This window comes from Erpetoichthys calabaricus, chromosome 17 (assembly GCF_900747795.2).
Source record: "Erpetoichthys calabaricus chromosome 17, fErpCal1.3, whole genome shotgun sequence".
Taxonomy (NCBI): Eukaryota; Metazoa; Chordata; class Cladistia; order Polypteriformes; family Polypteridae; genus Erpetoichthys; species Erpetoichthys calabaricus.
The window spans coordinates 50,433,519-50,456,566 of record NC_041410.2 but is presented as its reverse complement, the minus strand read 5'-3'; the positions used below and the strand labels follow the sequence as shown (position 1 = coordinate 50,456,566).

Here is a 23,048-nt window from a genome sequence, read left to right as displayed (position 1 = left end):
AACATTTAAAAAATAACGTAACATGATTGTCAATGTAATTGTGTTGTCATTGTTATGAGTGTTGCTGTCTTTTATATATATAATATACACACACACATAAACATATGTATATATATATATATATATATATATATATATATATACACATGTATATGTATATATATCTACATATACACATATCTACATATACATACGTATATACACATATACACATCCACATAAACATATATATACATATACAAATTTACATATCTACATATATATATAGACATACATATATACATACATATTCACATACATATATACATATATATATATATATATATATATATATATATATATATATACTGTATATATACATATGTACTTATTGGCTCCTGTATTTAGGATATGGCAGGTTGGATAATGGATGAATGGACATCTGTATGCATAGCCGTATTTGCCCGTTTTCATTTTTTTTCTTTGTTCAGTAATATTTCAGTAAACCCGGAGCTTGTCAGTTCAAATCCTGGTACTGACACCACTGTGTGACCGTGAGGAAGTCACTTCACCTGCCTGTGCTGCAAAAAACAAAAGTAATGTAACAAATTGTACCTCAGATGTTGTAAGTTGGTGGAATAAAGGCATAAGTAAAATAGATAAATATGTATTATACACATAGGAACTATTCATTTATTTTCAGTTAAGTCATCTGCAGCAAACTTTTATAAATGAGGGCTTCTGATTTTTAGATAGTGCAAACTGTTTCTTCTTCATTGACGTTTTCTCTTGGAGAGCTTTTTTCATTTCATTGAAAATGAAAGCAGCAGCTGCCAAAATATGTAGCTTTCTTATTAATTTTTCAACATTGTGTAAAATAAATGTATAAAGTAACATAAAAGGTTTAAATACTGGTTATTCTTTTACACTAAAATATTACTAAAGAGATACAAAAAAAGTAAAATGGATATGTTCTTTTTCTTTAAGGAGATTAAATATTACTGAAGAAAAAAAAAAATTAAACAGCCAAATGGGGCTATGCATACGAACTTAAAAGGTTTAAATAAAACAGAAATATATATTTTATTTTTACTTGCTTAACTTGCGGAGGGTGTATCCTGTAGCAAAGCCCTAACTTTTTTCGTGAAAGCCCATTTCAGTCAATAAGTCTTAAAAAAACGTGTAAAGATATTGACAATAAGCTAAGTCATCTGCAGCAAACTTTTATAAATGAGGGTTTCTGATTTTTAGATAGTGCAAACTGTTTCTTCTTCATTGACGTTTTCTCTTGCAGAAATAGTGTCCATTTTAATTTAAAGGACAAAATAGAAAGGCCTGAAATCATTAAAGGATCTTTTCTTGCTGTTTGTCTAAAAGCACAGGACGACTTCCCAGATTCTGTCAAAGGTTCCAAGGACTTCCCACCCTTGCACATGCCACATAAAGTTGTCCATGTGAGAAACAGGCTGTTTCCAAATTGATTCCAGCAATTTTCAACATTTATCGATATGGCAAAAGCCAAACAAACTGGAAATTGTAGCCTCTTAAAATCAAACGGCAAATCTGTTAGAATCAATGGAATTATGGGAATAAAAACATCTCCTTTTGCACAGACAGACAGACAGATAGACACACACTTTATTAATCCCCAAGGGGAAATTCACATACTTCAACAGCAGCATACTGATAAAAAACAATATTAAAGAATGATAAAAATGCAGGTATAACAGACAGTAACTTTGTATAATGTTAATGTTTACTCCCCGGGGTGGAATTGAAGAGTTGCATAGTGTGGGGGATCTCCTCAGTCTGTCAGTGGAGCAGGACAGTGACAGCAGTCTGTTGCTGAAGCTGCTCCTCTGTCTGGAGAGGATACTGTTGTCAGTGGATGCAGTGGATTCTCCATGATTGACAGGAGCTTGCTCAGCGCCCATCGCTCTGCCACGGATGCCAAACTGTCCAGCTCCATGCCTACAATAGAACCTGCCTTCCTCACCAGTTTGTCCAGGTGTGAGGCGTCCCTCTTCTTTATGCTGCCTCCCCAGCATACCACCTTGTAGAAGAGGGCGCTCACCACAACCATGATAGAACATCTGCAGCATCTTATTGCAGATGTTGAAGGACACCGGCCTTTTAAGAAAGTATAGTCGGCTCTGTCCTTTCTTGCACAGAGCATCAGTATTGGCAGTCCAGTCCACTTTATCATCCAGCTGCACTCCCAGGTATTTACAGTTCTACACGTGCAAACCAAAATACTCCGTGGACAACGTTTTGCATTTTATGGCTGAATCAGACACAGGCTTAATCACACTGAGATTTGGATGCAAGGGTTCAGGAAACGAAAGTGATGTACCAGCCCCAGCTTATCGTAGTGTTCAACGCTTTGGTGTGGCGTCCAGCCACTGCGTGGAGACAATACTGTGTGTCATTGTAAGTCGACACCTGCCTCGAAAGAGTTAAGAAAATGCTAACCAATCGAAAGTAGGTCTGGTAAAGTCTAAAAACTACTACAGAATGCTAAGGATGCTAAAAACAAAAAAAAAACATCAGAAAACACTATAGAAAATTACCACAAATTCATTGCTAATGAACAAAAAAAGTCTTTAACAAGACTTGAAAGCAATTAATTCAGTACTGAAAACTAACATGTTGGGTAGAAAATGTCAGAAATAGATCTATGATGAAGCTCAGCAAAGCTGAAGTGGAGAAATATTTACACCTTGTCAAAACCAACATGGCAGTGAGATGGCTTTTATGGCAGCTCCTGAAAACTGCTCAAGCAGTCAATCATTACTCCAGTACAGACACTTATCAAGCCAAGCAGTTTAACCAAAGACAAGTTTTAAACCCATAGCGAAGAAACACCTTAATGAAAGTGATCAAGTGATTTCAAGACAGCCACCAATTTGCTTATTGTGCAAGCAGAAGCATGGAGGAAAGTCTACTAGTTGTTTTATATACTTATTTTTTCCTAATAATAATAATACAGTAATCCTATGTAACAGCCTTAATTCTGGATTTTTTTCAGTGTTAAATACTCACCAGTCTACCATATTAATTGAGCAATAACAATGTTAACCTCACGTATTATATTTTGAATTCAAAATGAGATAGTAAAGGTTTTTTTTCCCCCACCTGCAGATAACCAGAGTACATAAGACTTGTATAGGGAGGGGTTCTCAATGTTCAGGTCAGTTCAGGGAGCATGCAGTGGTACAGTGCATTACCACACCCAGAACACGACAAAAACAGTTCAGAATCCTGGTAGGCAACCTCCCAGACAGACATATGGTCCAGTCCCACCCTCCAGAAATGACCATCTATCTGCCACAGCTAGGTGTTATGTGGCCATCCTTTTAGCCTGGTGTAGCCAGCTTGGTCCACAGCAATGAGGGCCCTGTGAGTTGGATTACCTTTAGGAATTAGCACTACGGCTATGTGGCTCAACTGACTCTTCCTCACAATGTAGGTAATGTGCCTATTCAGGACTCCATGAGCAGCTGTTCATTCGACACAAAGTCGAACCAGTGGTACTCAAGGATTCTCTTAAGAGATCAGTACACCAAAAGAGTCCAGTCTACGCCTGAGGTCACTGGATAGTGTCCATGTCTCGCAACCATATTGCAAAACAGAGAGCACCAGGACTTGGACATTCATTCTTTTGCAGAGATACTGGGAGCACCATACACCCCTTTTATGCGACTGTATGACCCATCTATTGACTTCATAGGAAGAGTGACCACAGACATGAATGTCACTACCAAGATAAGTAAACATCTCAATAATGTAGACATTCCTGAGCAGAACGACACACTGCTGATGGCATTGCCCAGGAGGTCATTAAAGACATGGATCTTGGTTTTTATCCAGGACACTCCTTGCTCAGTCTCTCGACAGCCCTTATCAGAGGCTCCACTGACTCTGTGAAGATCACAGCATCATTGGTAAAGTCAAGATCAGTGAATCTCTCACCAACAGATGCTCCATAGCCGATGGACCCCTACCCTACACCCAAGCCTTTCTGCCCACTGCGGGAGTAGCTGTGCTGCAGCAGCCCACAGGAAGGCTGCTGCATTATGAAGGGGCAAAGGGAAAGCCCTAGGAAGCCTCATCAACAGAATAGTAGAAACCGCTGGAAAGCCAATGGGGTCAGGCCTTTTGGGGATTGGAACTGGTATGGTGCGGAGGTGTAGATGTATGGAACATCTGATGATCATCTTCCTCTGCTGCTGGAGGAATGGCAGCACTGTCCAAGGTACACAGTTCTGGGACTGGCCAGATCTCTGTAGGTGGGTACACCCTTTATTGGTCTGGTCGCTGTGATGGCTGTCATACTTAGGGAGTAGCTGTTGCTGTGGTGGATCAGCTCCTTCCGATAGTGTCCGATGTCACACCTTTCAATGAGTGTATTATGAGACACGGATTAAGGCACTCTCAGCATGCCTTGTCTGTTGTCTCAGTGTATGCTTCAACCATGGTGAGTGATGACTCAGTGCAGAAGACATTTTATTTGCAACTGCGCTCGGTGGTTGATGGGTGTACGTGAGATGACACTCATCTGGCACTGACAGGACTGGCTATGAGGACTGTGCTGGTCCCAATGGGTCTGGCCACCGTGGTGAAAGTGGCTCCATGTTCCTTTGACTTTTGCTGGAGCCTGGTTCATCGCTGGACTTTGTACTCCAATACTGGTGCTGCGGTGAAGGTGATCGATCACATCCTCCTGGGCAGAAGCAGGATTCTATTACAGAATTGTAGGGTCAACAGAAGTGACCAGTTTGTGAATTCTGACCAGATTTCTTGTTGCTACTCTTAAGATCCAGCTTAAGCCCAGTAGGCTACCACCTACTAGGACAGTGTTTCTCAAACTTTTTTGTCTGTTGGCACAGTAAAAAAACTAAAAAAATTTCGCGGCACACCAGGAAGAACAACAGTTGTTTTATAATAAAATGAAAAATTATTTTACCTGTTTTTAAGTATTACATTCAATGTGAAGGATGTGCCTGTTTTTGAGAGCAAATGCGATCTAATCGAGGCTCCAAAATCGACAAACAAACTCGCATTTCAGCGTCTATTGTAAGAAGTCTCTCTCTTTTCTTAGACTTGATTTCAGTCAGTGCTGAAAATCCAAACTCACAAAACCATGAAGATGCAAATGGAAGAATTATTTTGATTGCTTTTAAACTGATTGCAGGATATAACTTGTTGATTGAAATCCAAAACACATCCAGGCTTTTCTCGGCAAAACTTGACTTAAGAACTGCATCGTTTTTTAAATCAATGAGCTGCTTTTCTTCTTCAGTTGTAAGATTTGTAGCTTCATTGTTTCCAAATGGATAGCTGACCCATCCATATTCATTACTTCCAACTGTTGGGAAGTAATGCTGCAATGCTGACTGCAGGTGTGTCAAAGTGTACAGAATTTCGGGGGTGATTTCTTTATTTGAAGCACATTCATTGTAAGTAGGAAAGCAGTCGAAGACTCCTTTCGAGATCTTACTTTGCCACAACGACAATTTTTCACCAAATGACTTCAGTTTTGAGGATGCAGTGATGATGTTTTCCGATGGTCCTTGAAGACTTAAATTCAGTGAATTTAATTTGTCAAATAAATCAGAGAGAAATGTCACCTTAACCCACCAGATCTCGTCATGAATAGAAAATCCAAAGTCTTTTTTTTCAGCCTCCAAGAATGAAATCAGCTCAGCCTTGAGTTGGACGACACGCTTTAACACTTTTCCCCTGGAGAGCCAACGAACGTTGGTGTGATACAGGAGGCATTTGTAGTCTGAATCCATTGCTTCACAGAGCTGAGAGAAAAGTCGGGATGCAAGCGGTCGAGATTTGATGAAGTTTACAACTGTAATCACTTGATCCAGAACAGACATCAAATCTTTCGGCAAAGATTCGAAGGCAAGAGCTTCTCTGTGGATCATGCAGTGAACAACTAATACATTTGGATTTTCTTGACGCACAAGAGTGACGAATCCCTTTCTATTTCCCTGCATGGAAGGACAGCCATCGGTGCAAACGCTGACACAGTTTTTCCACTGTAGTTTGAAGAGCAAAATGTTTTCGTTCACCACATTGAAAATATCTTCGCCTTTGGTCGTAGTTTGTAAGTCTTTGCAAAATAAGAATTCGTTGACACATTTTTCATCCTTTATGAACCGAATAAAAGCTAGCAGCTGGGCTTTGCCGCTAACGTCAGTGGATTCATCAACTTGAAGAGACCACAACAGAGACACTTCATCGTCAGGCGCGTCAAAGTGTTCGCAGATTTGATCTTGTAAATCTGATGATAAGTCTTCAATTCTGCGCGAGATAGTATCATTTGACAAAGGAACTTTCTTAACTTTTTCGGCGGCATTGGGTCCAAGGATAGTTTCAACAACTATTGCTAAAGCTGGTACAATGACTGATTCAGCCTCTGTATGCGCTTTCTTGCGTTTTGCTAATAACTGAGCAACCTTATAACTTGCAATCAATCCCTTTTCTGGCAGCTTTAGGTAGTTCGTAAGTTTCTTAGCTTGTTTATTTTGTTGAGCCCTGATGTTTTCGAAGTATTCCTTCGGTTGCGCTTTTACAGCTGGATGTTTTGTTTCCAAGTGTCTCTTCATTTTTCCTTGGAACAATCGCCTCAATCGACAGAGCTGAATTGCAGATCAGACAGAATGGCAATGGAGCATCTTCAGGTCCCGAAGATATGAAACCATATCCGATGTAATCTTCTTTGTACCTTCGTTTGGTTCCTTGCTTTTTTTTTGTTTTTAACGCTTTCGCAGTTTCATTCTTGCTAACGTATTTCTCCATGGATAACAATGAATAACGCTTATTGATAATTTGTTATTATTAGCATACACCTAAAAATTTAAATGAAACACATTGCTTATTATTATCGTTACCAATTCAAAAACTGCTGTGCGTCTGCTAGGGCGGCCTACATTTTAGTCATTATAATAATATATGTATAGTGGAAAATTCCATAACCTGAATAGCTAACACCCCTTTCCGTCAAAATGTAGCGTTCCGATTTAGCAGGGCAGAGAAAACGGGAGAGTGCGGGTTACTATTACTGGTCGTTGCAAGTGGGGACGTCATCGCAACGTAGGATAAAAATTTAATAGTAGGCAGACCTGTGTAACGCTGCATGTGTAGCGTTCTGAAAACCTGTATAAATTTCAAATATTTGTAGAAACTCCCGCGGCACATCTGCAAATCTTCCACGGCACACAGTTTGAGAAACACTGTACTAGGAGAATGGAGGCGGCTGGATCTGGCCAGACTCCAAGATCAGGTTGTTTCTAATGAGTTTGCATGCAGTGTGTGTGTGAAAGAACTTGCAAAGTTGGGTGTGACTGACGATCCAAATGTGATGTGGGAGGTATTCTGTGACAAGATCCTGAAAGTTGCAGAGGGTTGTGTTGGTGTTCCCATAAGGAGGTACTTCTTCTCAAAAGGCACCCTGTATATCATTAAGGGCAGTCACAGTACACAGCTTGAGGCAACTAAGGTCTATACTCTTGGGCAGATAAGACAGCGTTTTTTTAGAGGCATCTGTGAGTAAGTGACAACATCATTTATGGTCCAGTAATGCACATCCTGCTTACAGAGGAAACAAAGCATTATGCACATTTGAATCTGTTCCTCAGAGAGTTGCAGTCGGGGCAGCTGATGAACAGTCCTTACGGATGATGCTGATCATCTGGCTAGGGCGCTGGACATGTCTGGGTCCACGGTTCTTGAGGCTGATCCTCCAAATAACCATGAACAACCCAGTCTCACTGAGATCGCACAGGTGGCGAACTAGCTAACAGCAGGGGAAGGCTGCAGGGATTTGTAATATCCAGGGTGAATTTCTCCAGGATGGTGGTAAGGCTGTCCTCCTGACACTGAAAGCAATCTTTGCTTACATTTGGGAGACAGGTGTCATCCCAACTGACTGGAAAATGTGACTACTTGTCCTTATCTGGAAAGAGAAGGGTGATTGCCTCGATTGCTGCAACTACAGGGGGATAACGCTGCTCTTGGTGACTGGTAAGGTCCTTGCTGAGATCGTCCTCGAAAGGATCCATGATCATTTGCTCACCTACCAGTGACCGGAACAGTCTAGTTTTACACTTAAGAAGTTTACCATTGACTGCATCATAGCACTGAGGGTTCTCATCAAGTGCAAATGCAAATATCAGCAGAGTTTCTTTGCAGCCGTTGTTGATTTTTGTAAAGTAATCGACTCAGTTCTCAATGTTCCCCAAAGGTTAAATCTATTCATTAACAGAAGTAAAATAATTGAAGGGAAAAATATTTTTTTATATAAAACAAATATTCTTTTTTAAAAGGTTAGATTTTTGTTAATATGTTGAATGAAAGATCAAGAGGATAAATGATAAAGTCTTTTCACAATCCATTTTGCTTTTATTTGCCAAGACAAAATATTAGTAGAGGGCACTGTATGTACGTGTTATTAAAAAAAAATAAATCAGACTGGAAACTTCCTTATGAAACATAATGCATACAGGAAAACTCAGGAGTCCCTCACCCTTATCATTGGCCCAGTTAGGAAGGTTAGTTCTCTTGAGCTCTCATTAGTCAAAAGGTAGAAATCTGGAGAGAAGTAATCAACTTCTTAACAAGCACAAAGTATTCAAAAGACCTGTTCATTATTGTATCGGTAAAGTTCCCTTATTTGTCTTCTTATAATATACCATATATCAAGAAATACAGCTGTAACTAAGAAATTTTAATTCTGAGAACAGCATAAAACCGGAATATATTTTAAGTAAATGCAATTAAACAAAAAAAAAAAAAAAAAAGTAAAATACTGCTGCTATACGTCATAAACATACTAAACAGCACCTCTAACTCAACTCAAGCAACTAATGCGTCAAAGCACTTATAAGCATTTATTAATTTTTGACTGAACAACTGAAGTAACTGTAAAGATATGATTAACACCATTAACCTGATTTCGCAGAGGCTGTTGTTGAGAAGGTCTGTCTCTATGCACATGACTCTCTCTGGTGATTGCAGATGCCCCAGAATCAATATGAACAGATCCTACCGGTGTAGGCTAAAAATAAAAGCCAACAAAAAGTTAAACAAGTAATAATGTTAGAGTATGGAGAACAGCATTAGAGTACAGTGCCAAACAAATTGTAACATAAATTCACTATTTTTTTTTTTTTTTACCTAAACACAAGACATTAGAAAATACATGCATTATCAACTACTTACTATCTGTCGTCCCACCCAGTCATAGGTATAATCAAAGGTGTAGCCTTTCCTCTCGAACAGTTCTGTAAACAGTGCTCTTAAATACTCATAATCTGGCTTTTCAAAGAAATCTAACCGTCTCACATAACGAAGATAAGTAGCCATCTCCTCTGAAAAAGAAAGAGCATTATACAACATTAAAACGATAACATTATCATTAGCTCTGTATCAATGTTGCACATTCCTGCTAATACAGGATAACATTAAGACAGAAAAGAAGAGCAATGAGAATTAAATCCAATGCTCATTACATTTTCTTCAAATTTCCATAGTTACATGTTCAATTTTTCTTCATCACATTTTAAGTGCACTTCCATACATTTCGTAAATATACATTTATAATCAAAGCACAGAATACAATATTAAAAATACTGTTTAGGCAAGTAAATAAATTACACTTGTATCTCAGGAGTAAAAATGTAAATATTAGGGATGGGTATTTCAAAGAACTTTTATTCCAATTTACAGAAGTGATATAGTAAAGATACCCTAGTAATTTTTAGCCTGTACAAGTACATATACAACAGTGCCTGGGTGTAAACATGCCGTATCAGTACATGCTCCCACAGCAAAAAACAGTTTATAAATAACAAGAATTTAGTGAATAACTGCAGTCAAGTATCATTCTGAAGAGAAAAAAATGTTGGAACAGTTTTACACACTTGAAAGTTGTATTTTACGAGGCCAAACAAAATGCACAAAGATTCAATTAAATACCATGGAACTTGCTTATTACATATTACCAAGTCATATTTACACATCAATACAACCCTAGCTGGCACATCTGGCTCTTAACTAGTTTATCTCCAATTTTTGCAATTCTTGCTGCATAACTTTTTCAAAAGCTATAACTTAGCCATATTCTTTTAATAAAGAATTATATAAGACACGTTTTAAGTGTTAATTATGCAATAATTTTTACATTTCATGAAAATGAATATCTTAGATTTACTGTTTTAAGTCCAGAAAGTTCTAATTGAGTGGGGTCATGCTGAAATCAGCTGCCATTTAGAGTGTGCATATTTATTTATTATGCATGCATGCAAATAAACAATTACAACCTTGCGTTACGCAAAGGAAACAGCAGGAAATCATGTATGAGAAAATGTCCATAGACAACCTTTTACACTTACCAAAATACACAGACTAAATTGTACAGTAAGTATATAGTGAAACACATGTATACTGTAAGCAGGAGGCAATCAAAGGGCTTTTCTATTGTCGATAATTCCAACCTTAGTCAAGAGGGGGAGCTGTTTTTCACATGCTGTTTATCTACAGACCAGAAGCTCCGAATGTCAAGGATCCAGGATGTCACTTCAATTTTAACCTCTTAATCCCATCTTGAACAGCCAAGAAGCCATATAAACTTCTAACCTTCCATCATGGTGTTACTCAATACATGGACTCACATCACATTTGCTAAAAAAAAAAGAACCCCATCATTTTCCAACAATTTACAGTGATTGCTGGCTGGTGCCCCAAATATTTTTCTGATTATTGTCTACTTTTCTACAATAGTGTCTTGCAAAAGAATTTAGATTTCTGGCCAATTCTCTAACTCTTCTGAATAACAAATCCTATGCTATAATTGAAATACAACTATTACAGAGTACTCATGGCACTGAAACTATTAATTTAATGTAACATTTGTTTTAGAAAAAAAAATTAGTGAACAATGGAAAAATGCTATTTACATAATTATTCAATACCACACATTCACAGCACCAACAGCTTCGGTCCTTTTGGGGTAAGTATGTACTAGATTTTGAGATTTTCATCAGGATATTTTTTTATCACATTGCTTATTTTGCATTTTGGATATTGTTATTAAACTTAAAATGTTTTAATGCTGTCATTTGCAATGCCATGTCAGATTGTGATCAATGCCATTTTGTATTTGTTAATAGCCATTTTTGGTTGACTTATGCAGCAGGTTGCGAGTTTTCTTCTACCAGACATCTATCTGAAATAAGATATATTATTATTAAATGCAACAAGATGCTGCAGATGTTCTATCACACGGTTGTGGTGAGCGCCCTCTTCTATGCGGTGGTGTGCTGGGGAGGCAGCATTAAGAAGAAGGACGCCTCACGCCTGGACAAACTGGTGAGGAAAGCAGGCTCTATTGTAGGCATGGAGATGGACAGTTTGACATCCATGGCAGAGCGACGGGCGCTGAGCAGGCGCCTATCAATTATGGAGAATCCATTGCACCCACTAAACAGTGTCATCTCCAGACAGAGAAGCAGCTTCAGCGACAGACTGCTGTCACTGTCCTGTTCCACTGACAGACTGAGGAGATCGTTCCTCCCCCAAACTATGCAAGTCTTCAATTCCACCTGGGGAGGTAAACGTTAACATTATTCGAAGTTATTGTCTGTTTTTACCTGCATTTTTATTACTCTTTAATTTAATGTTTTTTGCTGCTGGAGTATGTGAATTTCCCCTTGGGATTAATAAAGTATCTATCTATCTATCTGTGATTGCTGTGTAATTATTTTTTCTTTTTTTCAGTCAGTTATGGTTATTATGATTGACAAATCATTTTATACATCAGAGGAAGTATTCAGAATTTGACTTTTAATCTATTGAAAAAGAAATTACTGCCATCAAACCTTATGTGAAAAACCAAGGATGGGGCAATATATGGTGCGCATCTGGAGTATTATTTATTAAGTGTCAATTTTATCTAATACTTTAATGGTTGTCATTCATATTCTACCACAATTCAACGGAAATTAATGTGCTGAATCATTCATACAACGTTACTACAGAATACAAACATTTGTATCCAGAGGGATTACTTATTGTTGCTGTCATATTTATACCCCAGGGACACAGGGAGTCATTAATTACTAATTAAAAGTTCCAATTTAATCTGATCAACTTTAAAAACTAAACTAGAAATTACAAAAATGCTTCAATTACATTTATTTTAGAATTGTTAGGGGTGCCAATAATTGTGGCACACATGATTTCATGTAAAAAATTTATTTCTTAATGTGGGATTTTGTTCCTAAATGAATAAATGCTCTTCAATTAAAGAGATATATCTATGTATCTATATATGTATATATATCTATATTATATATATATATATATATATATATATATATATATATATATATATATATATATATATATATATATAAATTATATAGTGTATATATAGTGTGTGTGTGTATATATATATTTTATATATATATAGATATATATATATTTTATATATATATATATATATATATATATATATATATATTCACGGCATTCGAAGTCTGTGTCACAATCTGATTGTATGGGTGGTTACCTACCAGATAACGCTTGTGGTTGGCCAGCAATCTGCTAACATCCGCCACGGTGCCCTCAGTTTGTGAGGAGCAGATCATAGAATGGTTGAAATAGTTTACTGTCAAATAAATGCAAAGAGTACACGACACGCGTTTCGCCCTCATTCTGGGCTCATCAGGTGTACACACTCCACTGCACTCCCTCTCGGGAATCGAACCTCGGACGTCAGCGCCAGAGGCGATGCCCCTAACGTTGCGCCACGGCGTGTGGTTCGTTTATTTGACAGCATGTAGATCGGGGTAATTACATTCACGGCATTCGAAGTCTGTATCACAATCTGATTGTATGGGTGGTTACCTACCAGGTAGCGCTGACGTCTGAGGTTCGATTCCCGATTGGGAGTGCAGTGGAGTGTGTACACCTGATGAGCCCAGAATGAGGGCGAAACACGTGTCGTGTACTCTTTGCATTTATTTGACAGTAAACTATTTCAACCATTCTATGATCTGCTCCTCACAAACTGAGGGCACCGTGGCGGATGTTAGCAGATTGCTGGCCAACCACAAGCGTTACCTGGTAGGTAACCACCCATACAATCAGATTGTGACACAGACTTCGAATGCCGTGAATGTAATTACCCCGATCTACATGCTGTCAAATAAACGAACCACACGCCGTGGCGCAACGTTAGGGGCATCGCCTCTGGCGCTGACGTCCGAGGTTCGATTCCCGAGAGGGAGTGCAGTGGAGTGTGTACACCTGATGAGCCCAGAATGAGGGCGAAACACGTGTCGTGTACTCTTTGCATTTATTTGACAGTAAACTATTTCAACCATATATATATATATATATATATATATATATATATATATATATATATATATATATATATATATATATATATATATATATATATATATACACACACACACACACACAGCACATCACTTTTTCCGCATTTTGTTATGTTACAGCCTTATTCCAAAATGGATTAAATTCATTTTTTTCCTCAGAATTCTACACACAACACCCCATAATGACAACGTGAAAAAAGTTTACTTGAGGTTTTTGCAAATTTATTAAAAATAAAAAAACTGAGAAATCACATGTACATAAGTATTCACAGCCTTTGCTCAATACTTTGTTGATGCACCTTTGGCAGCAATTACAGCCTCAAGTCTTTTTGAATATGATGCCACAAGCTTGGCACACCTATCCTTGGCCAGTTTCGCCCATTCCTCTTTGCAGCACCTCTCAAGCTCCATCAGGTTGGATGGGAAGCGTCGGTGCACAGCCATTTTAAGAACTCTCTAGAGATGTTCAATCGGATTCAAGTCTGGGCTCTGGCTGGGCCACTCAAGGACATTCACAGAGTTGTCCTGAAGCCACTCCTTTGATATCTTGGCTGTATGCTTAGGGTCGTTGTCCTGCTGAAAGATGAACCGTCACCCCAGTCTGAGGTCAAGAGCGCTCTGGAGCAGGTTTTCATCCAGGATGTCTATGTACATTGCTGCAGTCATCTTTCCCTTTATCCTGACTAGTCTCCCAGTCCCTGCTGCTGAAAAACATCCCCACAGCATGATGCTGCCACCACCATGCTTCACTGTAGGGATGGTATTGGCCTGGTGATGAGCGGTGTCTGGTTTCCTCCAAACGTGACACCTGGCATTCACACTAAAGAGTTCAACCTTTGTCTCATCAGACCAGAGAATTTTCTTTCTCATGGTCTGAGAGTCCTTCAGGTGTCTTTTGGCAAACTCCAGGCGGGCTGCCATGTGCCTTTTACTAAGGAGTGGCTTCCGTCTGGCCACTCTACCATACATGCCTGATTGGTGGATTGCTGCAGAGATGGTTGTCCTTCTGGAAGGTTCTCCTCTCTCCACAGAGGACCTCTGGAGCTCTGACAGAGTGACCATCGGGTTCTTGGTCACCTCCCTGAATAAGGCCCTTCTCCCCCGATCGCTCAGTTTAGATGGCCGGACAGTTCTAGGAAGAGTCCTGGTGGTTTCGAACTTCTTCCACTTATGGATGATGGAGGCCACTGTGCTCATTGGGACCTTCAAAGCAGCAGAAATTTTTCTGTAACCTTCCCCAGATTTGTGCCTCGAGACAATCCTGTCTCGAAGGTCTACAGACAATTCCTTTGACTTCATGCTTGGTTTGTGCTCTGACATGAACTGTCAACTGTGGGATCTTATATAGACAGGTGTGTGCCTTTCCAAATCATGTCCAATCAACTGAATTTACCACAGGTGGACTCCAATTAAGCTGCAGATACATCTCAAGGATGATCAGGGAAAACAGGATGCACCTGAGCTCAATTTTGAGCTTCATGGCAAAGGCTGTGAATACTTGTGTACATGTGCTTTCTCAATTTTTTTATTTTTAATAAATTTGCAAAAATTTCAAATAAACTTTTTTCACGTTGTCATTATGGGGTGTTGTGTGTAGATTTCTGAGGAAAAAAATGAATTTAATCCATTTTGGAATAAAGCTGTAACATAAAATGTGGAAAAAGTGATGCGCTGTGAATACTTTCCAGATGCACTGTATATATACATACACACATACATATATATATATACATACATATATATATATACATACATACACATACACAGTACATATATATATGCACATACAATATATATTATATACAAGTTGCAAGATGTGGATACATTTTGTGTGTGTGTGTTTGCGCTTTTTATTAATATTGTATTATGTTAACTGTTGTGAGAAGACATGCTAGTAAGAATTTCATTGTAACTATGCACACATGACAAACGAACTAGAAAGTTCATTTTAATGAGTGTGCAGCATCAGTAACACATAAGTAATGGAAGTGATAAGATGTGGCTATCACTTCTTCCAAGTTTCTGGATATCACAAACAAATTCTTGTGCGGTAGCTAGTGCTATAAGTACTTTAAGGGAGACAATATTTTTGGAAAGTTTGAGTTTGCTTTTTATTATACATTAGGCTTTGGTGATTTGGTATTTGTCTCCTAGTTTTTATTCTTTGTGAATTTCCCCTTGGGATTAATAAAGTATCTATCTAGTTTTGATTTTGGCCCGTTCCTTTGACTACAATTTTGTCTTACATTATCTTGTCCTTGCAACCTTTTGTTTTCATCTCTGACGTGTCTTACAGTGGGCAGTATAGATTTTGGTCAATATTTCCAGGCAATTTGCTAAATGCTTTTCAACATTAGCCTGATGATGCATGTGCACTGTAGTATTCAAATACTGCTTCAGACTCCATATTACACTAGTGTGGAACATTATTCTGCATTCATTTTTCTGTCCTTGAGCCACACCAAGTTTATTCTTGCTTTGTTTTGGGATAACTGGGTCTTAATTCAGTTTTTTTTAGAAGGGTTTTCTTACAGTCTTCACTTTTATTTTCAAACATCCATCCTCAATTCTATTTTAAGTTGATACCCAGTCCCTACTGATGAAAAGCAGCCACAGCCGTACTTCACTTTAGATATAGCGTTTGAGGTGTAGGCTGTACTACATTTATATTACACATCACTCTTTGAACTTCAACTAAAAAGGTCAGTCACAATCTCATCTGACTACAAAATCTTGTCCATAACTAACCTGAGTTATCCTTACGTTTCTGGGAAACTTCAGGTGTTCATTTTCCTTTTTCTGCTTGAGGTTCAGTTCTTTTGTGTCACCTCCACATGCAGGATGCCTACATGCAGAGCTCTAGATACAGATGACCAGTGTACCTTTACTTCAGTCTCATTACTTCAAAGTGATAGCTACACTCTCTTTGGCTACACTCTCTGCAGCTTTCCTCCCTAGTCTCCTCCTACTCCTTGTTTGCATAGTTAGCTTTGAAGAACATTCATTCTAGGATGCATCTTGGGGGTCTGACATAGCTCTCCCTTCGTGATAATTGTGCCAATAATGGGTATTGTTTTACACCCTTTTCCCCAATTCTTTATTGTTTTGGTTCTAACTTCTATAGAATGTTCTTTGGTCTGTATTTTCATAATTGTCCTTCAGATTCATGCCATGATTAATGATCCCTCAGCTATGAGGTTTTATCCAGAAAATGTGGTAGTCGTTTTAATAATTCACTGGTGGAGGCCTGTTATAAGGCAACTGTGTCCTTGATAGGCTACTGATTTTCACCTAGGTAACCTTAGACTTCCACAACAAAGGGACTGAATACTCCTGCAAATAACATACTTCCTTTTTTAATTTTTAAAGTTTGTTCTAACATAAAAATGTGACATAAAAATAATTTTGAGTTTCAGTACTTTAAAATAAAAAATATCACAAAGAACAAAACTTCAGTGTAGGATTTCTTATTTAGCATTGTCTAGGTTCAAATTAGTTTAGAATAGCACTGTATATTAATAGATCAAATATAAAGCAACATCAATAGCTTTAAAAACAGATTTAAATACAACTGTACATTAATACCTTTACATAAAATATACTGTGAAGAATAATGTTACTTTCATTTTATTCTTAATTTTAAGCTGATTTGCTTTTTTAGCATTCATAAGCCAAGATAACATAAGGTGCAAGGAGACCCAACAGATGACTATATAACTAAGGAGTTTCAAACTTAGTTCCAGGAAGATAACCATTTTTAAAATCAAACAATATCTTAATTAGAGGTCAATTATAGCTGAAATGAATGAAATACTTTTATTCTATAACTTGTCAGGACTTGCATCATGCCACACCATACATTTAGCCAAATGTTGATTTTTTTTCTTTCTGAGAATACCATAAAATGTTTACCTGACCAAAGCAAATCAAGCCTTCACTGTGTCTCTTTTGAATATCGCATTGAAACAGATACTGTTTGATGCACACATACTGTAGGTGCAAAAGAAATATGACCAGTTACTGACCATCTGTTAACACACTTTGCATATCATTATTGCTTGGTTGCCAGTAAAGGAAAAAACAAACAAGGGTGATGAACCAAAAAAAAGAAGTCAATTCAAATTACTTTAAAAGTAGGATATACCATAAGTAGCAGTATCCATAAAGTATAAGGTAAAATAATTACTAATTAAGAATGTGGCTTAATGAAAATTTGTGTGGCCCTGTAGAATTAATGTTTGACACACCTGTACTATAGTAGGTTTTACTTCAGTGCTGTTTCTTTTTGTTCTGTTCCTGTTCACTTGTGATTGTTCATCTCTGTCACCTGCTCAATGCTTCTTCAAATGCAACCTTTATCAGTCACTATGCAAGTCTTATTCTTAAAGTAGCCTTGATATAAAAGCCTGAAAAAAAAACTACCTCTGGCCATTCCAGTCTTTTTATTTTTTGCTGCAAGTGACATGCACCACTTCAGCTGCAGAACTGCAGTCACAATGCTTTCTCGGATCTCCAGTCCAGAGGGATTGATAAGCATGACTGCCTAAAACTTGGGGCTTTGAAATGCCTAACCAGCAAAAATGAATTAAAATTAGTATTTTTCAAATAAATACCTCTAGAAAAATTAATGTGGAAAATGTAAAATGTAATTATGCTGATAAGTGACTGTTGGTAATAGATGGGTCTGTTGTATTGCTGACTTTAGCAAAATTCTCCTTGGTTTGTATCACTGACTTGTATTAAACATTTTGATTGAATCAATATACTGCTTATGTTTTGAGAATTTCTGAATAAAAGAAAATGTAATATATACATTTAGTATATATACTGCTTACTTTGTAATTTTTTAAAATATTTTATATGCAATTTTTAGTAATATGAGGAAAAGGAATCAATACACTGTTTTTCCTGCTATTAAGGAGTCTAAATAAGTTACTTTGACTATGCTAAATGGGCAAAATGTTATTTTCTATATGTATCAAAAATCCCAATTGTTTAAAATGTCATACTATATATACAGTAAGCTGAGGAAATGCAGTGATTGAGAAGCCTAATTGTTAATTTCCTGATGCACTACAGAACTGACTCTGGATTCTCCAATGACAAAAAAAACACAATGACGGTAAAATTAGTGTTAATCATCTCTGATTTTGCTAATTAGAAATGCAAGATATTAAAGCAGGTATTGAAATTTATCAAGAAGTACATTAGCTCAATAGTATTTATGATGTGCCGAAAACTAAAATAAAATTAAAATAACAAAAAATGTCATATATATAGTAAGCAACCTTCAAGGGTTTTGGTAGTTTTAGATAATGTGGTTGCAGCTGAAGATTAGTTAAGGTTTAAATTAGAATTCACTGTGTACTGAGTAAAGTTACTTGAAGTTTCTGACTGCATATACTGAGAATAAAAACCAAATATTAGCTATGAATTCCTCATCCTTGTTAGGTGCATAAGTTGTACTCAGAACTGGTCTAGTAATTACATTTCCAACTACAATAATATAACATTTACATATGTCACACATTATCTCAAAGGTGACAAAAGACTTTACTACTATTGCTATTGTCTTATTATAATAATAAGGGTAGCAATTTTATTAATAGCAACAGCACAAATATTACAGAGTAATGTACATTAATGGAAACACTATTAATATAAATTTGAATAAAAATAATCTTATGAATACTCAGTAACCATCTTAAAAAGTAATGACAAACAACGATTCCAATAACAACACTGGGGGAGAGTGTGTGGGGGAACATGCACTTCCACAAAAAGTGAGTGTAAGGTGTCCGAGTGACAGCTGGCACACCTAAATGACAAAAGGAATGGCTATTATTTACATGTCGAACCTACAATGTATCGTGTAAAAAAATCACCCTTCTCTATGTTGTACAAGCATTATAAATCAAACATCATAAGGAATCAAATTTAAAAACTGGGGGTGCCTTTTTCCTTTTTAACACTTACCATGAAGAGTTCATTTCAGTTTATGATAGTTAATAAATGACTGGTTGACATATGACTGATTATGAGGTATTTAAAAGAAATTATTTACAACTTGAACATTTCTGAATATAATGCAAAGTGGAGAGCCTTAGGCATCCTTCCGAAGTAAACTAACAGATGGGTACTGAAAAATCATAAACAGAAACAAAGTTTTCATTGCTTTCCAATTCCAAAGAAATATAAAATTCTGCAGAGGGCAAATACATTACAACCAGTATGAAACAAAATACTGTAAGTCACTTTAAAATCCTCACTTCTCAATAGGCGAGTAGTGTTAATGTGCTATAAAGGTAGAAATACATTTTTGGACTATCTAAACTTGACATTACCTGGAAAATTTTCACAGAGAACTTCAACAGGGGTGTTTCTTTTTGTATCTCCAATTTTCTGATACCGTTCTTTAAGTGTGTCAGCCTAGAAAGCAAATGAAAGTCACCTGTTTGATAAGTGCTGAGACATTTAAAATATACATTTTTATTTTCTTCAGTCAACCTGTCAATCAAAAAAAAAAATATATAAATATAAATAAATAAATAACTGTAAAGTTAACAGACTATTTCCCATTTAGTTAAAAAGCTAAAATTTGTCAAGATGGAACATCTAGGCCAACAGGTATCAACTAAGAAAGGACATTTCAATATATGAATGTTTAGGGGTAAAAATATCCCTATAATTGTAAAAATAATACTAAAAAAAATCACAAAAATGCTTTGATTAACATTTGGTAAAGTTACAGTAAGATGAAAATCACCCACCATTTTTTTAATTTGTGAATACATTTTTTTTATTTTACATATTGTACACCGGAAGGAAAAAGTTCAGCGAAGTCCAAGGAAGATGTGACGCTCTTCGATTTGCAAACGTGTTTTTTTGCTTTTGACTAGTTTTAGTTGTTAATTCAGCTCCGTTGACCCTGAGACATCAATCATGACTCTGAAAACCAACCTCCTGTCTCTACCCTGCTCTTCAACCACATTGCTGCACTCTAAATTGGAGAAACGTTGGTCTTAAGATAGTGAAACTTGAATTTCAAATGGGGAAATGCTCAACACGGCTCACTCTTCATGTTAGTAATTCAGTGTAACACACAGGGTATAGGCACTTATCTATATCCACTTCAAGCACTATTTTCCATATACTATACATTCACATCTGCAGACTTTAGTGGGGGATTGCATACTACTGACAAAAACCATGAAAAGAAGTACTGTAAAACTCAAACATCTACTGATGATAATATGTAAACCTGCACAGCTGCACTATAACACGCTGGTCAACAGTGCAGGGCTCAAGGTGGAGTTAAAAGGGAAGACTGGTGGGCATGACAAATGCAAATACTGGTGTCCAGAAACCTCCAGGGGAGACTTCACTAACTGGCAAATACTAGACTTCAAAAACAGGGGTGAGTAACACAGAGTGGGCCACCACCTGGAAGAAACAAGCTGTTGAGAACAGACTGGAAGTAGACAATTGTTATGCAGACAATCAAACAAAAGGCAAGTCCCTAGGAAAAGTAGAAAAAAAGAGAAATTTATCAAATGCAGTAATTTTTTCCTCATGTGCAATTGTGTATAGCTTGTTCAAGAATAAGCAGCTTCAGTGGCCTAATATTATTATTATTTGACTGTAGGGCTGGGCGTTAAAATGGTAAAACAATTATAGCAAAATAACTTTTCCTCAATAGAAATATAAGAGATGGTCCATACAAGTTGATAGAACTCATTCAATCCATGTTTTAACAAACAACATGTAAAGCCAATGATAATGAGAACAGTGCCATGCCAAACCAGAGTTACAGCCATAACAGGTTAGGTTCACATACGCAGCAGTGAGCACAGGAGCAGCAGCACACGTGGACTGCAGCAGCCATAATCACCAGTACACCAGAAGTGGGCAAAAGATAAAAGTAAAAATGATGACAGAAAATGTTAACAAAAGCTCAAAAAAAAAAAAAAAAAAAATCAGTATTACCAAAGATGATGCCCTAACGGACAAAGCCCAAGGCTAAAAAGACTATGACATTGTTGAAAAGAAGGGTCAAAGGAATTCAGTAATGTGGAGATATTTTGGCTATTTAAAGTCTGACAAGAAGCAAAGTAGCGTGCAAACTGTGTTGAAAGCATGTTCCCACAAAGACAGGTAATGCCACTAATTTTTTGTACCATGTGAAGCAGTACCATCCCTTTACAGCACACACAATGCAAGACTACTGTATATAGTCCTAGACCTGAGCAACAGCTGCACTAATGGGCATTTCTTGTGCCTTTCTTTTTTTGCTTTGTAGCATAAGCTGATCACAATGTGGTGAATATGTCAATTTAGTTTATGTTCTCTTTCGTTTACATTTATAATAATAATAAATCATTACATTTATATAGCGCTTATCTCAGTACTCAAAGCGCTATCCACACATTTGAAAGCTGCTTGAATTTGTACTGACGATATATACAGAAAGTTTGTCTATTTGTGGCTTTGCTTCCCAGCCATTTAAAACAGTTTGCATTGATACAAAACAAAGGATAAAATATAGAAGTGTTTTTTTTTTTTTGTATTAATACAGTGAAATACGTTTAACGCGAAAATGCTTAAGACGAAATATCGGTTAACACGAAATAATACAATGGTCCCGACAAACTACTATGTATTTTCATGCAATTTTTTCTCTTAACACGAAACGAAAATCGCTTAACACGAAAAGATTTCCCTTCTGGGAATGAACAAAATACGGAAAACACCAGCCGCGCAGGTGAGATTTAAGAGGGGTGTGAAATGAAAGAGAGGTGGTTTCACATGTTTCGTAGAAAGGAGGCTAACTTGGCTTTGAAATACCCTCGGAATAGCCTGTGACACGAGCCAATTTTGTTTATCTAAGCTACTTTCACCCTCCACCCCTACAAACGCCACATAAAAACATCTCATCTCTCATCAGTTGGCTTTGGAATTCGGTGACGAGTACATCGCAGTGCGAGTAAAAATCAGTGAGTTTAGTTCGCGTTTTTTTTTCTATTTTAGAAGAATTTTTTTACGAGCACAATGGCAAAGAGCTCAGGGGGAAAGCAAACTGCTATTTTGCTTAAAATGAAGATGGAGCTTCTTAAGGCTGTTGATCAAAAACAGAAGACGAAAACGGAAATCTGTAAAGATTTTGATATTGCTAACTCTACATTATCAACAATAATTAAAAAAAGAGAGCAAATTACGGAAATGTTTGAACGGAGTAAGTTTGAGCCAGAGCGAAAACGGATGAGAATTTGATGCTAAAAAAGACAATGCAAAGAAAAATATCAGATTATTTTCCAAAAACTCAATAAATGTTTTGTTTTTCAAAAAACTTGAAAATTTTGTATTAAATTTCATTAAGTTCTTGTGAATGTTTTTGTTGCATTGATTTTTATTAAATACATGCATATATACATACTGTATCTATGTAAATAAAATGTACTCTAATAAACTTAATTTTGTTGAATATACTGTATGGTTTTTTTTTGTAATATCCTTTAACACGAAATTCTTTTAACATGAAAAAATATTTCAGTCCCCTCAGTTTCGTGTTAAATGATTTTCACTGTACTTTACTTATTTGGATCTGAACTAATTTATTTTGTGTTCCCCTGTAAAAATGAAAGCTTTAAGATT

At 36.9% G+C, this 23,048-nt stretch overlaps 1 protein-coding gene across 14 annotated transcripts in view; it reads right to left on the bottom strand.

Annotated features, from left to right (window-relative positions):
- Positions 1-23,048, bottom strand: part of csnk1g1 (casein kinase 1, gamma 1) — a 286,572-nt gene that overhangs the window by 78,589 nt on the left and 184,935 nt on the right. For 5 of the 14 annotated variants that reach the window (XM_051920335.1, XM_051920331.1, XM_051920329.1 and 2 more), the window contains exons 8-10: positions 19,742-19,826; positions 9,214-9,362; positions 8,943-9,049 (exon numbers count right to left, since the gene is read on the bottom strand). The exons of 5 other annotated variants lie outside the window; for them this stretch is intronic. In XM_051920335.1, coding sequence (XP_051776295.1) covers positions 8,943-9,049; positions 9,214-9,362; positions 19,742-19,826 — 341 coding nt within the window. Of the gene's footprint in view, positions 1-8,941; positions 9,050-9,213; positions 9,363-19,741; positions 19,827-23,048 lie in introns of all 14 variants that reach the window. 4 more of the 14 variants (XM_051920336.1, XM_051920333.1, XM_051920339.1 and 1 more) reach the window with 4 other exon arrangements.